Source organism: Diabrotica undecimpunctata, chromosome 1 (assembly GCF_040954645.1).
Source record: "Diabrotica undecimpunctata isolate CICGRU chromosome 1, icDiaUnde3, whole genome shotgun sequence".
NCBI lineage: Eukaryota > Metazoa > Arthropoda > Insecta > Coleoptera > Chrysomelidae > Diabrotica > Diabrotica undecimpunctata.
Genome location: NC_092803.1, coordinates 5,594,600 through 5,614,904, shown reverse-complemented (window position 1 = coordinate 5,614,904; position 20,305 = coordinate 5,594,600). Strand labels below are relative to the sequence as shown.

Sequence of the window (20,305 nt, the reverse complement as noted above, 5' to 3'; positions counted from 1 at the left end):
ACGAATAGGAATGATGATTGCCAAACTCCGTAGCGGAGAGGGCACTTGAAGAAGAAGAAGGATACTAAGATGTTTTTGGAATTTTCAGTTAGGCTCATATTGAGCATAACTGGAAGATCCAACAACTACATATAATAGAGTCAAAGAGCGGAACTAAGAATCGCCAACAGCCTGTATAAGACAGTGCTGTAGTCGATCCCCAATAAGTTTCCACATTTATGTAAAAAAGATATTTCAACTTACTATTGAAGTTGGAATTTTAATTCAATAAAACAAAAAAAGAAAAAATATTTATTTATTGAAAGATGTATCTTGGCACATACTAACAATTTGGTGACAATTCATATTCGCTGTATTCATTTTTTGTATAAAAAGGTTACTTGTTTTCTGTTACACCATTTTGCTATCATGATTTTCTATTTTGTCAGATCATATACGAATATCTTTTGGTTAGGCCTCGGCTGCTTTTGTTGAATATTTTTCTGAAAATATAAAAAATGTACAAGAAATGATTTATGGACGTTTCTTATTTAATCTGTACCTGATTTAAAAAATAACAAAGATTATTATCGTAAGCCAGTTTAGTAATCAATTGTTAAATAAAATAAATTTGATAAATAAGTGATGGATTCCATCGTTACTTGATGAAAATTCATTTTATCTAACATTAAAACACTGAAAACTTTTGTTTTCAACACTTCCACAAAATTTATTTTAAATCATTATCACTACAGCGGTTTCGGCCAGAGTGCCTTTCTCAAGTGATCTATTTTTGGTATGTGTTTACACTTTATAGTATTAAACTGAATAAGTTAGTTGAGGAGGGGAAACTGTTTGTCTCAAGTTGGCCATTCAGAATTATATCTGTATTCTTTTGTTGATTTCCTTAGATTCCAATAAAGATAGCTTAAGGCCTTTATTTTGAATGTGAAGAATTCAAATTTGTCATTAAAAGAATGATTATGGTCTAGAAGGTCTGTTTTTCTATTATTGAAAGCCCTTTGATGTTCTGCTTTACGTTTGATAAAAGTTCTACCAGTTTGACCGATATAAGTTTGAATCCACCGCTGTATAATTGCCTTTTCTTTTGGCACTTGTTATTCTTAATATATTTCCCTTAGTACTTAGAACAAACAACAACTTGTTGTATTCCCACCAAAAAAGAATTAACCTGTCGGTAATATAATTAAAATAATATAAAATAAAATATTTATTGTAAATAATATTTATTTAATTAAAATCGTTTCGCCTTAAATTTAATTAAAATCGCATCGACGCGGTTTTATCCTACATAAGAAATAAGTAAGAGCAGAAACTAAATTGCAAACAACAAAGGATATTATCTTACCTCTGTATTTTTTGCTTCCGTTATTCCAAGGCTGCACAGATCCAGAACCAAAAACTACGTTAAATATGAAAAATAGTACAGCTATAAGAGCTGCTATATAGAATATCTGCTGCCATTGTTTTGGATCATTCTGAAATATTGAAATTATTAGCAGATCACAGTAAAAGCTGCTTAAAAATATACAGTGTGTCCATAAAGTATGGAATAAATTCGATATTTCGTAAATGAAAAGTCTTTTTAAAAAAATCTAAAACTCGTCGATTTTTAAATTTAATCTTCTACATTTTACAATAAAATTTCATTATACAAGGTGATATACATTACAGTGATGACGTCATCGGCTCTTTTTTTTTAATGTAACTCCCTTAATCTTAGGACATTTTTAGATCGATAAATATATATAATTTGAAAGATATGCGCTTAGAAAATTAATTTTTATTGATTTATAATATTAATAAATTATAAATAAATTATAATAAATAACTTGAAAGTAATCCAGTAATTAATACACGACTTAATCTTAAATGTTTGAATTGTAGCCCTTGTTGTATTTGACAGTAACTCAAACGTTGTACAAATTCGTTCTCTACAAACGAAACTGCAGGTTTCGTTTTATAAACAACATTCTTTAAATTACCCCACATAAAATAATCCAAAGAATTGAGGTCTGGTGACCTCGCTGGCCATTCAATATGTTCACGTCTTCCAATCCACCTGTTCGGAAAATGTTCGTTTAGGTACCTTCAAACATCTAAAGCATAATGCAGAGGCGCACCATTCTGTTGAAACCATGAACTTTTATCAAAACCTCAAAGATTAATTGTACTGGGGAATAAATTAACTAAAGTAGGTACGAGATGAGACATTTGAGATGCTATGTTTTCTCTGTGTTGTTGTACGGGGCGGAGGCATGGACGCTCACAGACACCACTATTAAAAAACTTGAAGCATTTGAGATGTGGCTTTATAGAAGAATGCTGAGAATATCATGGACAGCAAGGATCACGAACAAGGAAGTTCTAGAAAAAATGAAGAAGGAACCAGAGATTGTGTTTACGATCAAACGCATAAAATTGCAATATCTGGGACACGTTATGAGAAATCAGCACCGTTACTCCCTGCTGCAGTCTATATTGCAAGGTAAAGTCAAAGGTAAGCGAGGACCCGGTAGAAGGAGAATATCATGGCTGCGGAATTTAAGAACATGGTTTAAGAAAACCTCAACGGAGCTGTTTCGAGCCGCAGCAAGCAAGGTCATGATTGCCAATATGATTTCCAACATCCGAAACGGATAGGAACCAGAAGAAGAAGAAGAAGAAGGTACGAGATACCCACTTAAAAACTGAAGGTATGCTGGCCCGTTTAAATTACTTTCGAAATAGTTGGGTCCAAGGATTTTATTCCTTACAATGCCAGCCCATACGTTTAATTTTTGAGGGTATTGTGTATGATGTTCCCGCATCCAGTTGGAGTTTTCTTTTGCCCAGTATCTACAATTCTGACGGTTGACCTCGTCATTTAATTTGAATGTAGCCTCATCAGAAAAAATAATATTTTGAACCAAGAGAGTTTACTAAAAATAATTACAGTTTACCAAAAACTAGAAGTAGTCTACTTTTTTGCAATTGATAATAAATAATTTATTTTCTGAGCGCATATCTTTCAAATTATATCCATTAGACCCGAGTATTATACTTTTTTGAAATCAGCTCATTTTTATCGATCTAAAAATGTTCTAAAATATAGGCTGTTACATATAAAAAAGAGCCGATGACGTCATCACTATAATGTGTATCACCTTGTACAATGAAATTTTATTGTAAAATGTAGAATATTAAATTTAAAAATCGACGTGTTTTAGATTTTTTCAAAAAGGCTTTTCATTTAGAAAATCTAGAATTTATTCCATACTTAATGGACACACTGTATTGTGACATGGCCGTTATTATCCAATATCTACGAAACGCATGAACTCTCTGAACAATATTAAGCTTTTTAATTTTTTTTCTTAATTTATATAACTATTGAACACATCCAGTTACTATACCTCATCCTTGACTAATAGTTGTATAATGAGCGGACCAAGAGAAGATACCGCAGCGCTGGTTCCATTACAAATTCCCATCAAAATTCCAGCATAATTTGGAGATAAATCAATCTGATTTATATTGAAACCACTTCTTGTAGAGCTTCCTGTTAACCCGATAAAAACCAGCATTGCAACTGCTATGTAACCATCAGTGGATTTACAGTTAGCTAAAACTACTAGAGCAATACTTGGAAAAATTAATCCTAAAATATATGATTATTGGTAAACATTATATTATTACATGAGAACACTCTTAAAGAGTTTTTTCTATGATTACAATCCAATGAAATAAAGATTTTAACAATTTTATTTTAATGTACGTCTTAAAAACTAAGGTCGCCTCCACTGGAGCATCTTATGTCATTCCTTCGTCATTTATTGGGCTGTCTTTCTGTAGGTGGTCATGCTAGTATTTGCTTCGGAAATCTATTGTTTTTCATTCGCTGAACATACCCGTCCCATACAAGCTGCTTTCGTTGTATGTCCTACAATATAGTACCTTCTATTCCTTTTCGTTCCCTGATTTCTTCATTTCTTATCCCCTCTCTTCTCGAAATCCTCAGCGTTTACCTTATATATTCCATTTCCATGACTTTTACCTTTCTTTGATTTTTCTTTGTTTATCGCCACGTTTCACATCTATTTAATAGCATAATTTTACCGGAGTTTCATACCTATTAAACTTTCTCTTTTGTTAAATTCTTATTCCAGAGAATTCCGTTAAGACATCCTTTAGCTTTTCTAGCTTGTATATTTCTGGTATTAATATCTAGGTCATCTGTTTTTTCTAGATTGAACATTGTTCTTAGAATTATAGATATTAGTACTGTTATCTGATACTAGATTTGTATTGAACTTTCTTCTCATGTATTTTATATTTTTCTTATCGTTTGCTATAATAACCTGATCGTCTGACAATTGTAATGTATATTTTTTTTATTAATATTTATGCATATTTACAATCTACTCATAAACAGTACATTGAGTAATTAGTAAATATGATGACAATTTTTTGTTTATTTTAAAAGTAATTTTAAAATACTGTTGTAGCAGAGTGGTACCTATATTGTTGTAAACAAAATTAAAACTTACCAATACCATTCATAAGTTTTCTAGTTCGGCCAATATCACATATTTTTCTTTTTATAAGGAAATCAGCCACTATGCTGTAGCATATTGCGGATATAGCCTCAGCAATATAAGAAAGAGATGACAATACACTGTTCTGAAAGAGATAAATTGTATAATTAATAAAACAGCTAAAAAAAGAATAGTTTCTCAACAAACTAGAAAGGAAATATGAGGCTCAACTTCCCATTGAGGCTGGAAAACCTTGTACATGTGCTACCATGTCTACAGTGGATACCCTCAGTGTATTATGAGTAGACTTCGGCAAATATGCAAATAAAAATGTAGAAAATATGCGCATAAATATGCACGTGTTTACCCGAAAATATGCAAATATTTTACAAAATATGCATACAAATAAATAAAAAAATCGTAAAATAGTAACAATTTTATTTAAAAAAAAGTGTACATAACTAAATATTTCCTACTATTCATTAAGATTTACATTTATTTTAAGTAACTACATCATTTTTAAGTATGAATAAACTTATTTAGAATTATGGTAACAATAAATGTGGTGTTCAAAATTTTCTAACAAAAACTTGTGGCTTCTGTCTGAGTACATATATTTATATATGGAAAAACTTCGTTCAACATCAACTGATGTAACGGGAGCATTTTTCAAACTAACCAAAACATTTGGTTCTAAATGTATTGTTTCCGAAATATTTCCAGCTAGAACACTGACTACTTCAGAAAGAATATGGTAACCTTTATTTTTTTCCATAGTAGCTTCAAATTTTTTTAAAATATCTTTTCCAATATTACCTCTAACGTTCCGACAACATGACGCAAATTCTTTTATTAATGCTGTACTTTCGAACAATGACAGTTTTGGTGATTCTAACTGAGTAATTGTTTTTTGAACAAAACTAAAATTTGATTTTATAAATGAAAGTTCTTGTTGAAGCAAGTTACTCTGAAAAGTTTGTTTAGAATCCAAAAGACATTGGGAACTTTCATCTGTTAACGTATCAATTATGTTCTTTATTTTAATAAAATGATCTGCATAAAAATTAGCTGCTTCTAACCATGTTCCCCATCGCGTTAAAATAGGTTGTGGTGGAAGAGGAATGTTAGGTAGCATTTCTTTATAAAGTTGAATTCTTATAGGAGATTTAAGAAATACTTTTTTGACACTGGATATCATGGTATTTACAAGAGGAAACTTTTTTCGTATTTCCTCTGCAACTCTGTTTAATCCATGCGCTACACAAGTAACATGTATTAAATCTGGGAAAAATATTTTTAAATTTTGTCCTGCTTTCACCATATAAGGAGCAGCATCCGATAAAATAAGCAGTAATTTATTAGAAGGAATAGTTGTCGGAAGAAAAAAAGTTGCTAATGTTTCTTGTATAAAACGCGAAATTGTTAAAGCATTTGTTTTCTCAAGTTCTTGCATGAAATAAGATGAGATTTTGGTAAGGTATCTTCTTTAAGAACACCAATCAATAAATGAGCAATATACTTTCCTGAGGAATCAGTGGTTTCGTCTACAGATATGTAAAAATAATTATCTGCAATTTCTTCCTTAATATTAATTAACACCGACGAGTATAGCCCGTTCACATTATTTCTTCTTAGAGACCGATCACTTGGAACATTAAGTTTGCAATATTTTTTTAGAAACGAACTAAAATTTACATTTGCTAATTTTGAAAGCGGTATGTTTGCAGACACTAATGCGCGACACAAGTCTTCATTAAAAGTTTCTTGCTCATCTAATTTTTTTGAAGTAGATTGGAAACATTTAGCCATTGAAGTTTGATGTTTTCCTCCTATTTTTCCTTTTTTTGCAATGTGTGAAGCAGTTCTCACATGTTGGTCTATCTGAAATTTCTTCTCACATGCTATCTATAAATAAAAATAAAAACCTTTATTTTAACCCAACCTTTAAAATATAAAAATATACAAGGTGTTTTTGGTTAATCAAATAACTGGTTTGGAAAAAAAAACACTCGCTAAGTGTTTTAAATGCAGTATTAATCCACAAATTAGTTTTTGTTACTAACCATTAGTACATCATATAACTTATTTTTAAATTCAACAAAAGTTTTGTTTTTGTTAATTCAATTACATTAAAAATAATTGTGTTTTAGAATAGCTGACTTCATAAAAAAAAGTAAAGGTGAAAAATTGTATTGTACCATGGACAATTTTTTCTCACTAAAGGAAGCTATTTTTCATTTAAAAACAACCTACGAGTACTAAATTTCAAGTAAATACGTTTATTGGTTTTAAAGTTATTGTTGTTATTAACTAAAAGAATTTAATTTTTTTTAATTTTAACACCCTGTATCTCGAAAAGTAAATAAGTTTGACCCCTCATTAACTATATCGTTTTGTTCAATTTTTCGAGAAGTATCTACAGTCAAACGTTGTAAGTGTCATTTGGAAACACCCTGTATGTATGAAATATTAGATATTTAATAGAAAATATTAGATACTTACAATTTTGCCACAGACTGAACAGTAGATTTTTCCCATATCCATAGACAGCTCTTTATAAGGTTTAATCCAAGTTGAAGCACTGGTTGTTTTAGGCATTATAAAATCACAATCTTCCTTTTTGTTACGCACAACGAGTGTTTACGCTTTGAATATCAAAACAAAAATGATTTACAAATCTGAGCATCAAATTAGAAATGTTTAGGTACCTAATTCAATCAACTGGGAGATTTTGGAAAATCCCTAAATTAGGAACAAAACTATTAGCCGTTTACCTGCTGTTAAGATACAATAAATTGTAGATAGATTTGGGGATTAGATCATAAAATGCAAATGAGCGAACCCTTAGCGACTATCCAATAACTGAATGCCTCAGTGACCGAGACTTTCTAAGAATGTTGAGGGCTACTTAAATTGATCTTCTTTGAAATTGTAAATGTTTTGTACCTGTAGAGATTACGTACTTAGATCATTTCTTGATTAAAATGACTACAACATTTTATACAAGAATTGAAATAAATTGGTATGTTTAAAAATTTTCAAATACAGTATAAAAATCTGAACTTTTATGCACTTTATGCAAACTTTTATACAAATATGCCAAAATATGAAATATTTGCATAAAATATGCACAATATGCAAAATATGCAATATGCATATTTGCCGAAGTCTAATTATGAGTATTATACAAATCTACCTTCCTTTTCTTCCTTTTAAGAAGAAAAGGAAGAACCTTTTCTTCTTAGAACCTGTCGGTGTGTAGAGGCTTTTATAAAGATAAATATTTTTATGTGATTAGGAACATAAGAGTTTCCTTCATGTTTATAAAATATTGGAATACATATGGATGGGTTAACATGAATAAGATTAGTATCAATATACTTACCGACTTTAAATCAAATTTCATTACATGGTTCATATAAATTGGTGTTTCTAGCAGTAACGTCCAATTGCTCCAGCTCCATCCAATTTGTGCGAGAAGTAGTGCCCAGAATGGTAAAGAAGTTAGTATTTCTATCCAAGGTACAGGTGCTGTCTAAAAACAAGGTGAGTACTATTATTACTTTTTTTATCCTATACACTCGGCTGACTAACTTGTTTATCACGTTCTTATATTTTTAGATCAAACCAGCATCTTTAATTAAGTAATATCGATTTTAAGCAAATTTAAAAACTGCAGAAATTAACAGACATATATGTCTAGCATCGGAGTCAGTATCAGAGTCGATATGATGTCCACTTCACGTCTACTTTAATGTCCATCGAAAGGTAAAATAAATAGCTGAAAAGTTCCGAAAACTCAACAGCGGAAAAATAACAGATTATGAAGGCAATCTTGCCATAATCGCAGAAGATAAAAAAAAACGGGTGTGGCAGTCCAGTGGGACTGCCGGTAGAAGTTATACTTCCATACACGCGTTCGCCGTTACAAATTTATATGAGAGTCAATCTGCACAATCGTTACATATTTAATGCTATGGGTAAGAGAGAGCAGAAAGAGAAAAAGAATTAGTTATATAGGTATATGGTGCATCGTTTGCTGTATATAAACATTTGACCTGTAATAGAAGTATAGTAAATGAAGGATTGTATCAATATTTTAATGAAAATATATATTTTTATTTTCATATATGTATAAAAGAAGTTGAATGCAAAAAATTTTTTGGTTATTTTGTTATTAATATAAAAATTACAATACAATACACTGCAACATAATTCAATATAATAATACAATACAAATTAAAATGCAATATTCATAACTTACTTTACGAAGATAAAAATAAAAAACCAACAACTCGGATTATGTTGTAAATTTTCATTTTATTTTAAAATTTAGCATTTTTGCGTATATTACATATATTTAATAACATTAACGTAAGGTTCTTAAATATTTCAAAAATAAAAAAGGAAATTCATATTGGGATTCGAACTCACGTACACCAGCGTATGAACCAAACACTTAAAAGATTTGCCAATTAGACATGATACTAACGGATTTCAAAATTGACAGTTGTCTGTCATACAGTGATTATTTTGAAATACAAAAGCCTAAAATAATTATGAACATTTAATAAATAATACAAAACATATCACATAAATAATAATATTAATATATATTATATTATATATATAATATTATATATAATATTATATATAATATAATATAGTTATAATATTAAATATATATACAAAAGGAACATTTTTATTCTCGAGAGAGGAAGAGAGAGAAAATATATCTTATGTCTCTCTCTTACTCATTATCTTACATATGTAATGGTTTCACAGATTCACTCCCGTGCAAATTTCCAACGCCGACCGTGCGTATAGAAGTATAACTTCAAAAAGTATGGGAAGAATACTTCGAGAAATTTTTCACGACTTTAGAACAATACAAAAACCTACCATTGAAGAAAATTCAGGTCCGGAAATCCTGCCAGAAGAAATAACGGCAGCCCTCAGATAAATGAAGGATGGAAAGGCACCGGGACTTAATGAGATTCCTGCAGAACTGAAATATTTAACGAAATATACAAGGCAGAAAAAATACCAGTAGAGTGGCTCAAATCGGAGTTCGTACTAGTGCCCAAAAAACCAGGAGCAAAAGTTTGTGAAGACCATAAAACTAATGAACCATCTGCTGAAGCTGTTTTTAAAAGTCATCCATAAAAGAATTTATCAAAAATGCGAGGAACAAATTGCGCCCAATCAGTTTGGATTTGTGGACCCCGTTGGTACGAGGGAAGCTTTATTTAGCATGCAGATATTGTCTCAGAAATGTAGAGATGTCAGCTGTGATATTTTTGCATGCCTGATTGACTACAAGAAGGCTTTCGATAAAGTCAGGCATGAACAAATGATGGAAGTGCTGAAGAGAACAGTGATTGACGGAAGAGACCTAAAAATAATAGCTAACCTGTATTGGAATTAACCAGCGGTGCTTCGAATAGATGAAGAATATACAAATCAGGTCAAAATCTTAAGGGGGTGAGACAGGGGTGCATAATTTCACCGCCGATATTTAATCTGTACTCGGAGCACATTTTCGAAGAGGCTCTGAAAGATCTTGATGAAGGCATCTCAATAAATGGAGTCAAGCTCAATATCCTGCGATATGCAGATGGTTCACTAGTGTTTTCCAATACCATAGAAGGGCTGCAAAACTTAATGAACAAAATAACGGAAACAAGTAGAACATATGGACTGGATATAAACTCCAGAAAATATAACTAGAGCAAATCTGTATGTAAATCAAATGAGAATTGAAATGAACGTGTCTCACAGTACAATTACTTAAGAACTATAATCGATGAGTCGTGGAACAGTATCCGATGCGACATTTAAGAGATTAAATATCGCATCGGAAAGGCAAAAAGTGCATTCTTGACTATGAGCTCTGTATTCAAGAGGCACTACTTCACCCTAGAAACAAAAATATGGCTTGTTAAATGTTACGTGTACTCAGTGATTCTGTACGCAGTAGAAACGTGGACATTGAAGGCGGAAACTCTATCAAAACTTCAGGGTTTTGAGCTATGGTTATACAAAAGTATCCTGAAGATACCATGGACAAAGTTATCAATGAAGAAGTACTACAGAGGATGAACACAACGTCGTATTTGGTTAACATCGTGAAGGGCCGTAAGCTGCATTTCTTGTGACATATAATGAGAAATTAAGGTAGATATGAGCCACTACAATGCATTTTGCAAGGTAAAATTGAAGGAAAAAGGGCCCTTGGACGAAGAAAAATATCCTGGCTTACTAACCTGACAACATGGAAAAAAACCTCGACACAGCTATTCCGTCTATCAACCAACAAAATCATCATAGCCAGAATGATCACCAACGTTCGGAACGGACAGGCACCCTAAGAAGAAGAAAAATATATCTAGCAAATAGAGCATAGTATGGATTAAAGAAACATTTAACATCACACGTAGTCACAACAAAAATTAAAATATTGATATACAGAACTATTATCAAGCCCGCGTCAATCACGCGTCAGAAACGTGGACGACGACAAAAAGCGGTGAAGAACGTTTAGGCTATTTTGAATGAAAAATCCTTAGAAATAAAGACGTGTAGGAAAACTAATTATGGCGTAGGCGCTAGGAGTTTGAGCTTTACCGGCTTTAAAGTGAATCTAGTTTTGATAGGTCAATTAAAATAAACAGACCGTGATAGCTAGGCCACTTAAAAAGAATGAATAAGATGGAGCCTCCGAAACAGATTAATAACCAAAGACCGGATCGAGTCAGGAGAAGAGGCAGGCTCGGAGCATGATTTAAGGACTCTGTGGAGGACGATTTACGAGTGTTTGCCTTTAGAATCCAAATAGATTTTGCAATACCTTTCCTTCAAACGAGCCACCTGAATTACGCAAGCCCACACACACTCGGAACCAACCTTCTGTCGTCAGCACCCTGCAGGGAACATAAGTCCCTACTCGAAAGAATTTTCTACATCCGAACTAGAGAAATGTTAATACTAACTAATCTCATATGTCGGAAGTGATATTTGACTGTTGACAGTGACAATGGCATTCGGAATAAGATTAATAGTACATTTTTTAAAAAGCTCCCACCTCATATTAATTCAACCGTTCTAACTCATCCAATTTTTTTCTTCTACTACTACACCGACTCTCTTCTTCATCTCAAATATAATACATTTTCATACTTTTTCATTATCAATTTTTCTTTCATTTCGGTATTACCTCGTATTACCATTAATATTACCAGAGAACAACCAACACAGAGAAGCGACAGTCCTTTGAAGTTACGTGGCCAAGCCGCCAATGACAGCTAACAACCAGAAAATTAATAGTCAGTGGGCATATCACACAATATAAATGCTTAAGAGCGTAGGCGCAAAATTTCGGGCCAATGTTTTTTAAATGCATTCATTTTTTTCGAATCCTGAAAAAACTAATAAGTATTTTTGAAAAATTTAAACGCAGAATGAAAGACTACATTATTACTGAGGGCCGAAAGTCCCTGAACACTTCTATAATGTTTATTTTAATAAGTTACAGGGGTGAAAAAAAAAAGAGAAAATTTAGTGTGATTTTTAATTTCAAATATCTCATTCAAAAAAACTTTTTGTTTATTCTAAGGGACTTTCGGCCCTCGGTAATAATGTAATCTTTCATTTTGTGTTTAAATTTTTCAAAAATATTTGTTAGTTTTATAGTTTATTCGTCTTCCGGGTTTGGACCGTGTCATTTGTGAGTGACCCAAAAGTGGGTTCATCTCGACGTTTCGCTACAATTGTATGTAGCTTCTTCAGGAGAACAAAAAAGAAAAAGAAACAAAAGACAGGAAGATGGGTAGTTAGCAACGGTAACTCAGTTACTCAACGCAACCAGAGGCGAATACTAACTACCAAGATGGGCATTTGGTCACAGTAACTCAACTACTCAACGCAGCCAGAGGTGAAAACCAAATGCCAGGACAGGGATTCACGTCCAACAGCTCAGAACACTAACGCGTCGAGAGCCAGGGAGTGAAGGGATTCACTCCCTGCCTCTCGACGCGTTAGTGTTCTGAGCTGTTGGACGTGAATCCCTGTCCTGGCATTTGGTTTTCACCTCTGGCTGCGTTGAGTAGTTGAGTTACTGTGACCAAATGCCCATCTTGGTAGTTAGTATTCGCCTCTGGTTGCGTTGAGTAACTGAGTTACCGTTGCTAACTACCCATCTTCCTGTCTTTTGTTTCTTTTTCTTTTTTGTTCTCCTGAAGAAGCTACATACAATTGTAGCGAAACGTCGAGATGAACCCACTTTTGGGTCACTCACAAATGACACGGTCCAAACCCGGAAGACGAATAAACTATAATTCTAACTCTGGCCGTGGAAGCCTACGATTTCATTTGTTAGTTTTCTCAGGATTCGAAAAAAATGATTGTATTTAAAAAGCATTGGCCCGAAATTTTGCGCCTACGCTCTTAAGCGAAACAAAGAAATTACTAAAAATCTTAAAATTACAACAGAACAAGACTTCAAAATTGCAAAAACATGGTTGCAAATGAACAAACTTACAATAAATTATGAAAAAACTAAATAGGTTCTCATCTACTTTTTGCTATATACAAAAGTTGTCTGCCAATTTTTAATTCGTTAAATATAAATAACAAAGATCATTGAAGGTACTGCGTCACGCGCCAATGTTTTTCTTCTATTTCCTTTTACAATAACATTATCTTCAAAATGCAGTTCACAAATCTTATAATTCTTATAAAGTGAATCCATTTTGAATAACACACTATCCACACTTTGGCACTACAAATTTTTAACAGAACAAATTTTAAACAAAGAACTTTTTCTGTATTTATAAATAATACTTTATTACTTACAACTATAAGAGTATTAGTATATTCTAAGTATATTGTAAGTAATTTAACTTTTGTCAATATCTAATCTTAATAAATTTACAGTTTTCTCCTGACTAAGTCACAAAAATGTCACTAAATATTGAGATATTCAACAAATAAAGTTTTAATATTTTTTATTTGTAATTCCCATTTAAAACTCCTAAATATTTTATGTACTTCGATCCATATATTTGATATTTTTTATTTATATTTAACGAATTAAAAATTGGCAGACAACTTTTGTATATAGCAAAAAGTAGATGAGTACCTATTTAGTTTTTTCATAATTTAATGTAAGTTTGTTTATTTGCAACCATGTTTTTGCAATTTTGAAGTCTTGTTCTGTTGTAATTTTAAGATTTTCCCAATTATCGGTCTAATTATGTTTCCAACAATTTTTAGTTTGAGCATTTTAGTAATTTCTTTATTTCGTTTAAGAGCGTAGGCGCAAAATTTTGCGCCTACGCTACATTTTTTTGGAATCCTGAGAAAACTAACAAATATTTTTGAAAAATTTAAACACAGAATGAAAGATTACATTATTACCGAGGGCCGAAAGTCCCTTAGAATAAAGAAATAGTTTTTTTGAATGAGATATTTGAAATTAAAAATCACACTAAATTTTCTCTTTTTTTTGTCACCCCTGTAACTTATTAAAATAAACATTATAGAAGTTTTCGGAGACTTTGGCCCCTCAGTAATAATGTGGTCTTTCATTCTGCGTTTAAATTTTTCAAAAATACTTATTAGTTTTTTCAGGATTCGAAAAAAATGAATATATTTAAAAAACATTTGCCCGAAATTTTGCGCCTACGCTCTTAAATCAAATATTCTCGTGTATAAAACCCTCTATATATTTTTATTTCCTAAAAATACTATATTCGTATTGTTGTCTTCGAGCGCGCTGACACCAGGCCACCATATGTTGATTTTTTGACCTGAGCCTTCGGAGACTTGCGTTTTTCAATAAAAGAAGTAGCACTGACACCAAATTTAATGTTTTCATTTTGAACTATCCCTTGGCAGACCAAAGTTTATTTTTTATAACTCGGACAGACACGTCGGCGTCGGCTTACTGTTCGAAAGTCAAACCAATACTATTATGTAATAACTAATAATAATTACAAAGCAATAGTAATTACCTGTTAATATTCTTAGGAAATCTAAAAAATCTTTTCCTGTCACAGATGAACATCCGCGAATCGCACAAATATATCCAGACATTTTAAATATAAATTAAACTTTTAACTATAAACTATAACTATAAACTTATATATTTAACTATAACTATAAACTATAACTATAACCTTTTAACTATAAATAAATTATATATAATATGGTCAAATGCAATTGTTGTGTCGAGTATTTACCGTAGACGCCTACGGACTATCGAAAACAACCAGAATTAAAGAATAAGCACGTGTTTTTGACAGTTAAACAACCAGAATCGGGCTTGCGTATACAAAAATGGTACACGCTTTTGGACCGTTATGTCGCTTCTATGTGTGTTCGGTTATTCTATGATATTACTTCCTACCTTAACAAAATATTAATCCAGTATTTCATGTCTTTCATTAATGATCTTTTTCTTCTTCTTTATTTCTTGAACAGTTTATCTCATATTTTCAACATCTAATTGCCATTACGCTTTTCATAAAATTTTCTTAATACATATTCAACCTTTCACCAAGTAAAAAATAAATTTTTTTCCATTCATAATTTCTTAGACCATGAAAAATTTTATATCCAACCATATAATTTGATTCTACATTCATACATTGTACGGCAGTGTTTTTTCGGTTTAGTTGTTGCTTTAGCTATCAATTTTTTCTGATTTAGGTTTTACAAATCCAGAAAACGACGCGTCGCGACGGTAAGGCAGAACGTCAGCTTTTAAATACTTTTTTATGAACGGTGCAACTTTTTCAACTTTGTAATTTGTCGCAATATATTTTTTCGTAGCTTAAAAGTATTTGAGACTTCTTTATCAATATTTAACATTTGAGACGTAAGCGGATGGTGGGAAACGGAATTTTCAAACCACATCTGAACCACTTAACCAGCAAACTATTTCAAAATGTTTTTTCTCTTATCTATTATCACTTACCTCTTCTTTTTCTATGGTAGACTCAGTTCCAGATAAATTATTTATTATATAATTTTTTTCTTCTTCAGTTATGGTGGAATGTATACTAGGTTCGCTACATCCAAAATAAGCAAATACTAGGCCCACTGAAAGACCCAGACCACTGAAAAAATAAACTGCCATCGGCCAACCATACCAGCTAGACGCAATTAAGCCAGTCAACAGCATCGAACCAACAGTACCGACAGGAGCACCTTAAACAAGAAATAACATCTGAAAAATTTCTTAAACTTTCATTGAACATAAGTAAATAGCAAATATTTATAATAAAAATGATGTCTAGGTGATCACTACCTCGTTGTATAACTAATGAACTCTTACCTACATATGGTAGAGTTCCCAATCTGCTTCTTTCATTAATGGGCACCCATCTACTCAGGAACACGTGAATTGAAGGAAACAGAACTCCTTGGGAGAGTCCCTGCAACATTCTAATGCCTATAAGTCCTTTGGATCCAAATGTAGCAGCAGCTATGGGCACGAGCAACCCTAAGGAAGAACTTGCTATTAAAGATCCTGCAAGAAACCATTTCGCTCCGTAAGTAGTGGCTAAATAACCGGCTCCCACTTGGGGAATCACGTAGCCCCACATGAAAGAAGATACTACTAAGCTTTTATCGTTCCAGTTGTATGTCTAAAATAATTATAAATTCATAAAAGCGTAATACAAATTGTTTTTTGTATTGTTAAAGCACCGTAGTTTCGATTTGAACCTGCGCGCATACTAATTACTGCGTAATTTTACTTACCGGAATATCTTTATTTTCATTGGCAGTAGGGTCTGTCATAGCAACTATGATAACGGACATACTAATTCTGATGGCATAGTTAAGGAAAACTATTAAAAATGCTAGTACAATTTGCATGTGCCTTTTTCCAATAGTTGGTCCTAAAATTGGAAAACATTAGCTTTAGTAATAAATTTAAGTTGTTCTGAAACTTTTTTCTTGTTTTATTAAATATATCGTTGTTAAAAACGATAAAAGATCATGCAGGTGTCCAAGGGTCGGCTGAAATTGCTTGTTTCGGTACATCTCAATTTTGATAGATTTATGAGGTAAAAAAATTTTACATTTAACGAAAATGTATGTTTGTTGAGAAAGAAATATGTACAGAGCAGTATTAAGAAGAAAAAATGTTTTGTCGATATATGTTACAAAGGCTGTAACAATCGTTACTAATGGAAAAAATTATAACATACAACAGATTGAAGAACTAGCAGATTTTAACAGATAATAAATAATCATAGTACTATTATTATATATATTATATATTAGATTATATCGCTGCACCAATCAGGTTTAGAAACTCCATCCAAAGCCGTAAAAACTTACCCGGGTGCGGACGTAGCATCAGACCACAATCCGGTGGTATGTAAGTTTGAAGTAAAGTTAAAAAAGCCAAATGTAAAGAACAGGCCCGAAACGCTAGATATTAGGAAGCTTTCCAACAATAATATTAAACAACAGATGCAGGAGAATTTAAATACCGAAATATCAAAAATCCTTAAAAATAACAATGAACCGCTGGAAAAGTGGAGTGAAGTTAAAGAAGAGATTAGGACTTCAAGCACTAAGTTTTTACTACCTGATATGAGAAAAAAGAAAGACTGGATGACTGCAGAAATCCTTGACATGATGGAAGAGAGACGGATATATAAAACTAAAGATACTGCCAAATACCGCGAAACCCATAGACGAATTAGAGCTGAGATAAGAAAAACTAAAGAGAAATGGTTCTCGGAGAGATGCGAAGAAATCGAACAGTGCGAAAAGGTATACGACTATCACAATATGCATAAGAAGATAAAGGAACTCACAACAAAGAAAAGCTACAATATTTTATCGAAAGGGCTATGCGATGATAATGGAAATCTACAACTAGACCCCGACAAAATAGTTAGAATCTGGGAAACTTATGTGGAACAACTGTTTAATGATGACCGTACTAGTGGGTATACACTGAGCAATGATGATACTGACCCTTCTATTCTAAAATCAGAAGTGGAGAATGCTATAAAGGGTCTTAAAAATAACAAAAGACCAGGCAACGATAACGTATACAAGGAAGTATTGAAAATGCTGTGCGAAACAAACAGTCAATTTCTAGACTCACTAGTCAGACTCTTTAACAATATTTATAACAGCAAGGAGTTTCCTGAAGACTGACTAGAGTCAACTTTTGTTGTTATACCGAAAAAACCAAAAGCAAAGTCTTGTGATCAACATCGGATGATAAGTCTAATTAACCACATTTCGAAGGCATACACCAAGGTTATTTATAACAAAATAAGCAAAAAATGCGAGGATAACATTGGAGATTCGCAGTTTGGATTTCGGAATTCTCTTGGGACAAGAGAAGCACTTTTTAGTCTACAGGTACTCATCCAGCGCTGCAGAGATATGAACAAAGACGTGTACATATGCTTTATAGACTACGCAAAAGCATTCGATAACGTAAAGCACGAAAAGATAATTGAAGTTCTCCATAAGATCGGAGTCGACTACAGAGACATTCGAACAATAGCCAGCGAGTCTTTACTGGGGCCAAACAGCTAAAGTGAAAGTAGGATCTACATTGACCAATAAAATTGAGATCAAGAAAGGGGAACGACAGGGCTGTATCTTGTCTCCAATTGTCTTTAATATATACTCAGAAGAAGTATTTAAGACAGCGCTTGAGGAAAGCACAGAAGGCATAAAGATAAATGGAGAAGTAATTAATAACATAAGGTATGCTGATGATACTGTGATTCTAGCAAGTAGCATGGAGGAACTGAGTTGCCTAATGAGTAAGATACAAAAAACAAGTGCACAATACGGACTCAGACTAAATATCACAAAAACCAAATGGATGTTAGTAAGCAAAACCCAACAACCACCACAGCAACTGATATTAGACAATGAAAGAATTGAACACGTGGATTCGTACATCTACTTGGGAACAACAGTTAACTCAAATTGGGATCAAGCGAAGGAAATACGTATAAGAGTAGAAAAGGCAAGAGCATCGTTCACTAGCATGAAGCAAATTTTCACCTCTAAAAGCCTCACCCTATCTCTCAAAATTCGACTTCTGAAATATTATGTATTCCCGGTTTTGTTATATGGAATGGAGGCGTGGACAATGACCGCAACATTGATGAAAAAAGTAGAGGCCTCCGAAATGTGGGCTTACCGACGTATATTACGTATATCCTGGACTGAGCACGTGACCAACGAAGAGGTACTACGCCGGATAGGTAAAGAGAGAGAGGTAGGAATAAGTATAAAGAAAAGAAAGTTGGAATACTTGGGTCACGGTATGAGACATAATAAATATAGAGTACTATAACTGATCATTCAAGGGAAAATAGACAGCAAAAGAGGTCCAGGGAGGAGAAGACACTCGTGGCTCCAACACTTGCGGCAATGGTTCGGATTGTCATCTGCTAAACTATTCAGATCTGCCGTAAACAAAGTCAGAATAGCCATGTTGATTGCCAATGTTCGGAACGGACAAGGCACATGAAGAAGAAGAAGAAGTACTATTATTACATATTTAAGTTATACAGCTTTCACTCTCTAAGAAGAAAATTCAATTATTCCAGATGGATAGATATTACTCTTTCCGTGATCGATCTTCGAAGAGGAGAAAAGCTTAAAGGAATACTATGAAAAAGATAGATGTTGAATATGTGTAGAAATAACATAATTGAAAAACAAAGTAGATGAGCGAGAAACCTGATAAAAATAATAGCTCGTAATAATAGCTATTGAAAAATTGTCAATACAATTTTATACACGTTAGCAAAAAAGTATGGAAACACGGTAATTTCTCTAAAACAAATGAATATATATTTATAAAATTCTAAAATCATGAATAAAATGGCTTACTTTCATTAAAATAGTAATTATTTTGGATTAATAAAATTAATAAAATTTGATACTTTTTTGTGTTGCTAAAAAGAGGAAAAAATAAACTTTTCTATGATCTACTACTCGATCTAGGTTACTATTTCAAAAAATCAAGATGACGGCGATACACTAAACGCTGACATAAATGTCACAACGCTGTCACATAAATTTGAAATCTTCTCTAGAAAATGCAGAATGTCATCTCATTCATAATCCTATAATTTCATAAATATATATTCATTGATTTCAAAGAAATTACCATGTTTCCATACTTTTTCCCTACCCTGTATAAACTCTTATATGAAATATGTAGGTATAGCAATTTTATACGAGCTCGTAAATAATATTAAGTGTTAAATATACTAGTATGTAAGAAATGTCTGGTTTTTCGTTAAATATTTTTTACAAAAATCTAATCAAAATTTAGCCTCTACCTAAAAATATAGCAAAAAAGCATTCCCTTAGTGATGCTTATCATGACTAGATATATAATAGATACTTACCATTATTGCAAGTTGCTTCATTAGACTTCAAAAGTTTTACGAGCTGTGCTTTCGTATATTCTTTATTGGTTTTATCTGCCATGGCCTAATCGTGTGCACAGTTTTAGAACCTGCTAGGAAGTAATCCCAATACTCTTGAAAAGAAGTTTGCATTGTGTATTTATCTTTTTTTAACAATGGTAAGCTGTTTCGTGTACTTATATAAAAAATCTCGTTTTTAAATATTTACAAAGCAACGTCATATTGAACACTTTAGTATTTTAATAAAGGCAATATCCAAAATGAAAAGGCATGACTGTGCAGCATAGAAATTGGACCTATACAAAGAAAACTAACTTAACTTAATTCGCTAAGGTCAATAGCGAACAAATT

The 20,305-nt window shown here is 32.4% G+C and overlaps 1 protein-coding gene across 1 annotated transcript; it reads right to left on the bottom strand.

Moving 5' to 3' along the window:
* Positions 1–278: 278 nt before the first annotated feature.
* On the bottom strand, positions 279–20,097 carry LOC140444414 (putative inorganic phosphate cotransporter). Its single transcript, XM_072536169.1, has 9 exons — positions 19,934–20,097; positions 16,284–16,423; positions 15,856–16,168; positions 15,496–15,728; positions 7,903–8,052; positions 4,530–4,662; positions 3,396–3,640; positions 1,349–1,478; positions 279–482 (listed from the first exon to the last, which is right to left on the bottom strand). The coding sequence occupies exons 1-9, from the start codon at positions 20,013–20,015 to the stop codon at positions 451–453; spliced, it is 1,458 nt and encodes a 485-aa protein (XP_072392270.1). The 5' UTR covers positions 20,016–20,097; the 3' UTR covers positions 279–450.
* Between the last annotated feature and the right edge of the window lie 208 nt (positions 20,098–20,305).

What these genes read in the sequence shown, in the direction of transcription:
- LOC140444414 (XM_072536169.1), bottom strand. Translation starts at nt 20,015, where the DNA reads ATGGCAGATAAAACCAATAAAGAATATACGAAAGCACAGCTCGTAAAA. An exon ending in ATGAAAATAAAGATATTCCG is followed by an intron (nt 16,169 to 16,283) that starts GTAAGTAAAATT and finishes TAATTATTTTAG; the next exon opens with ACATACAACTGGAACGATAA. An exon ending in CGGAAGCAAAAAATACAGAG is followed by an intron (nt 483 to 1,348) that starts GTAAGATAATAT and finishes TTATATTTTCAG; the next exon opens with AAAAATATTCAACAAAAGCA.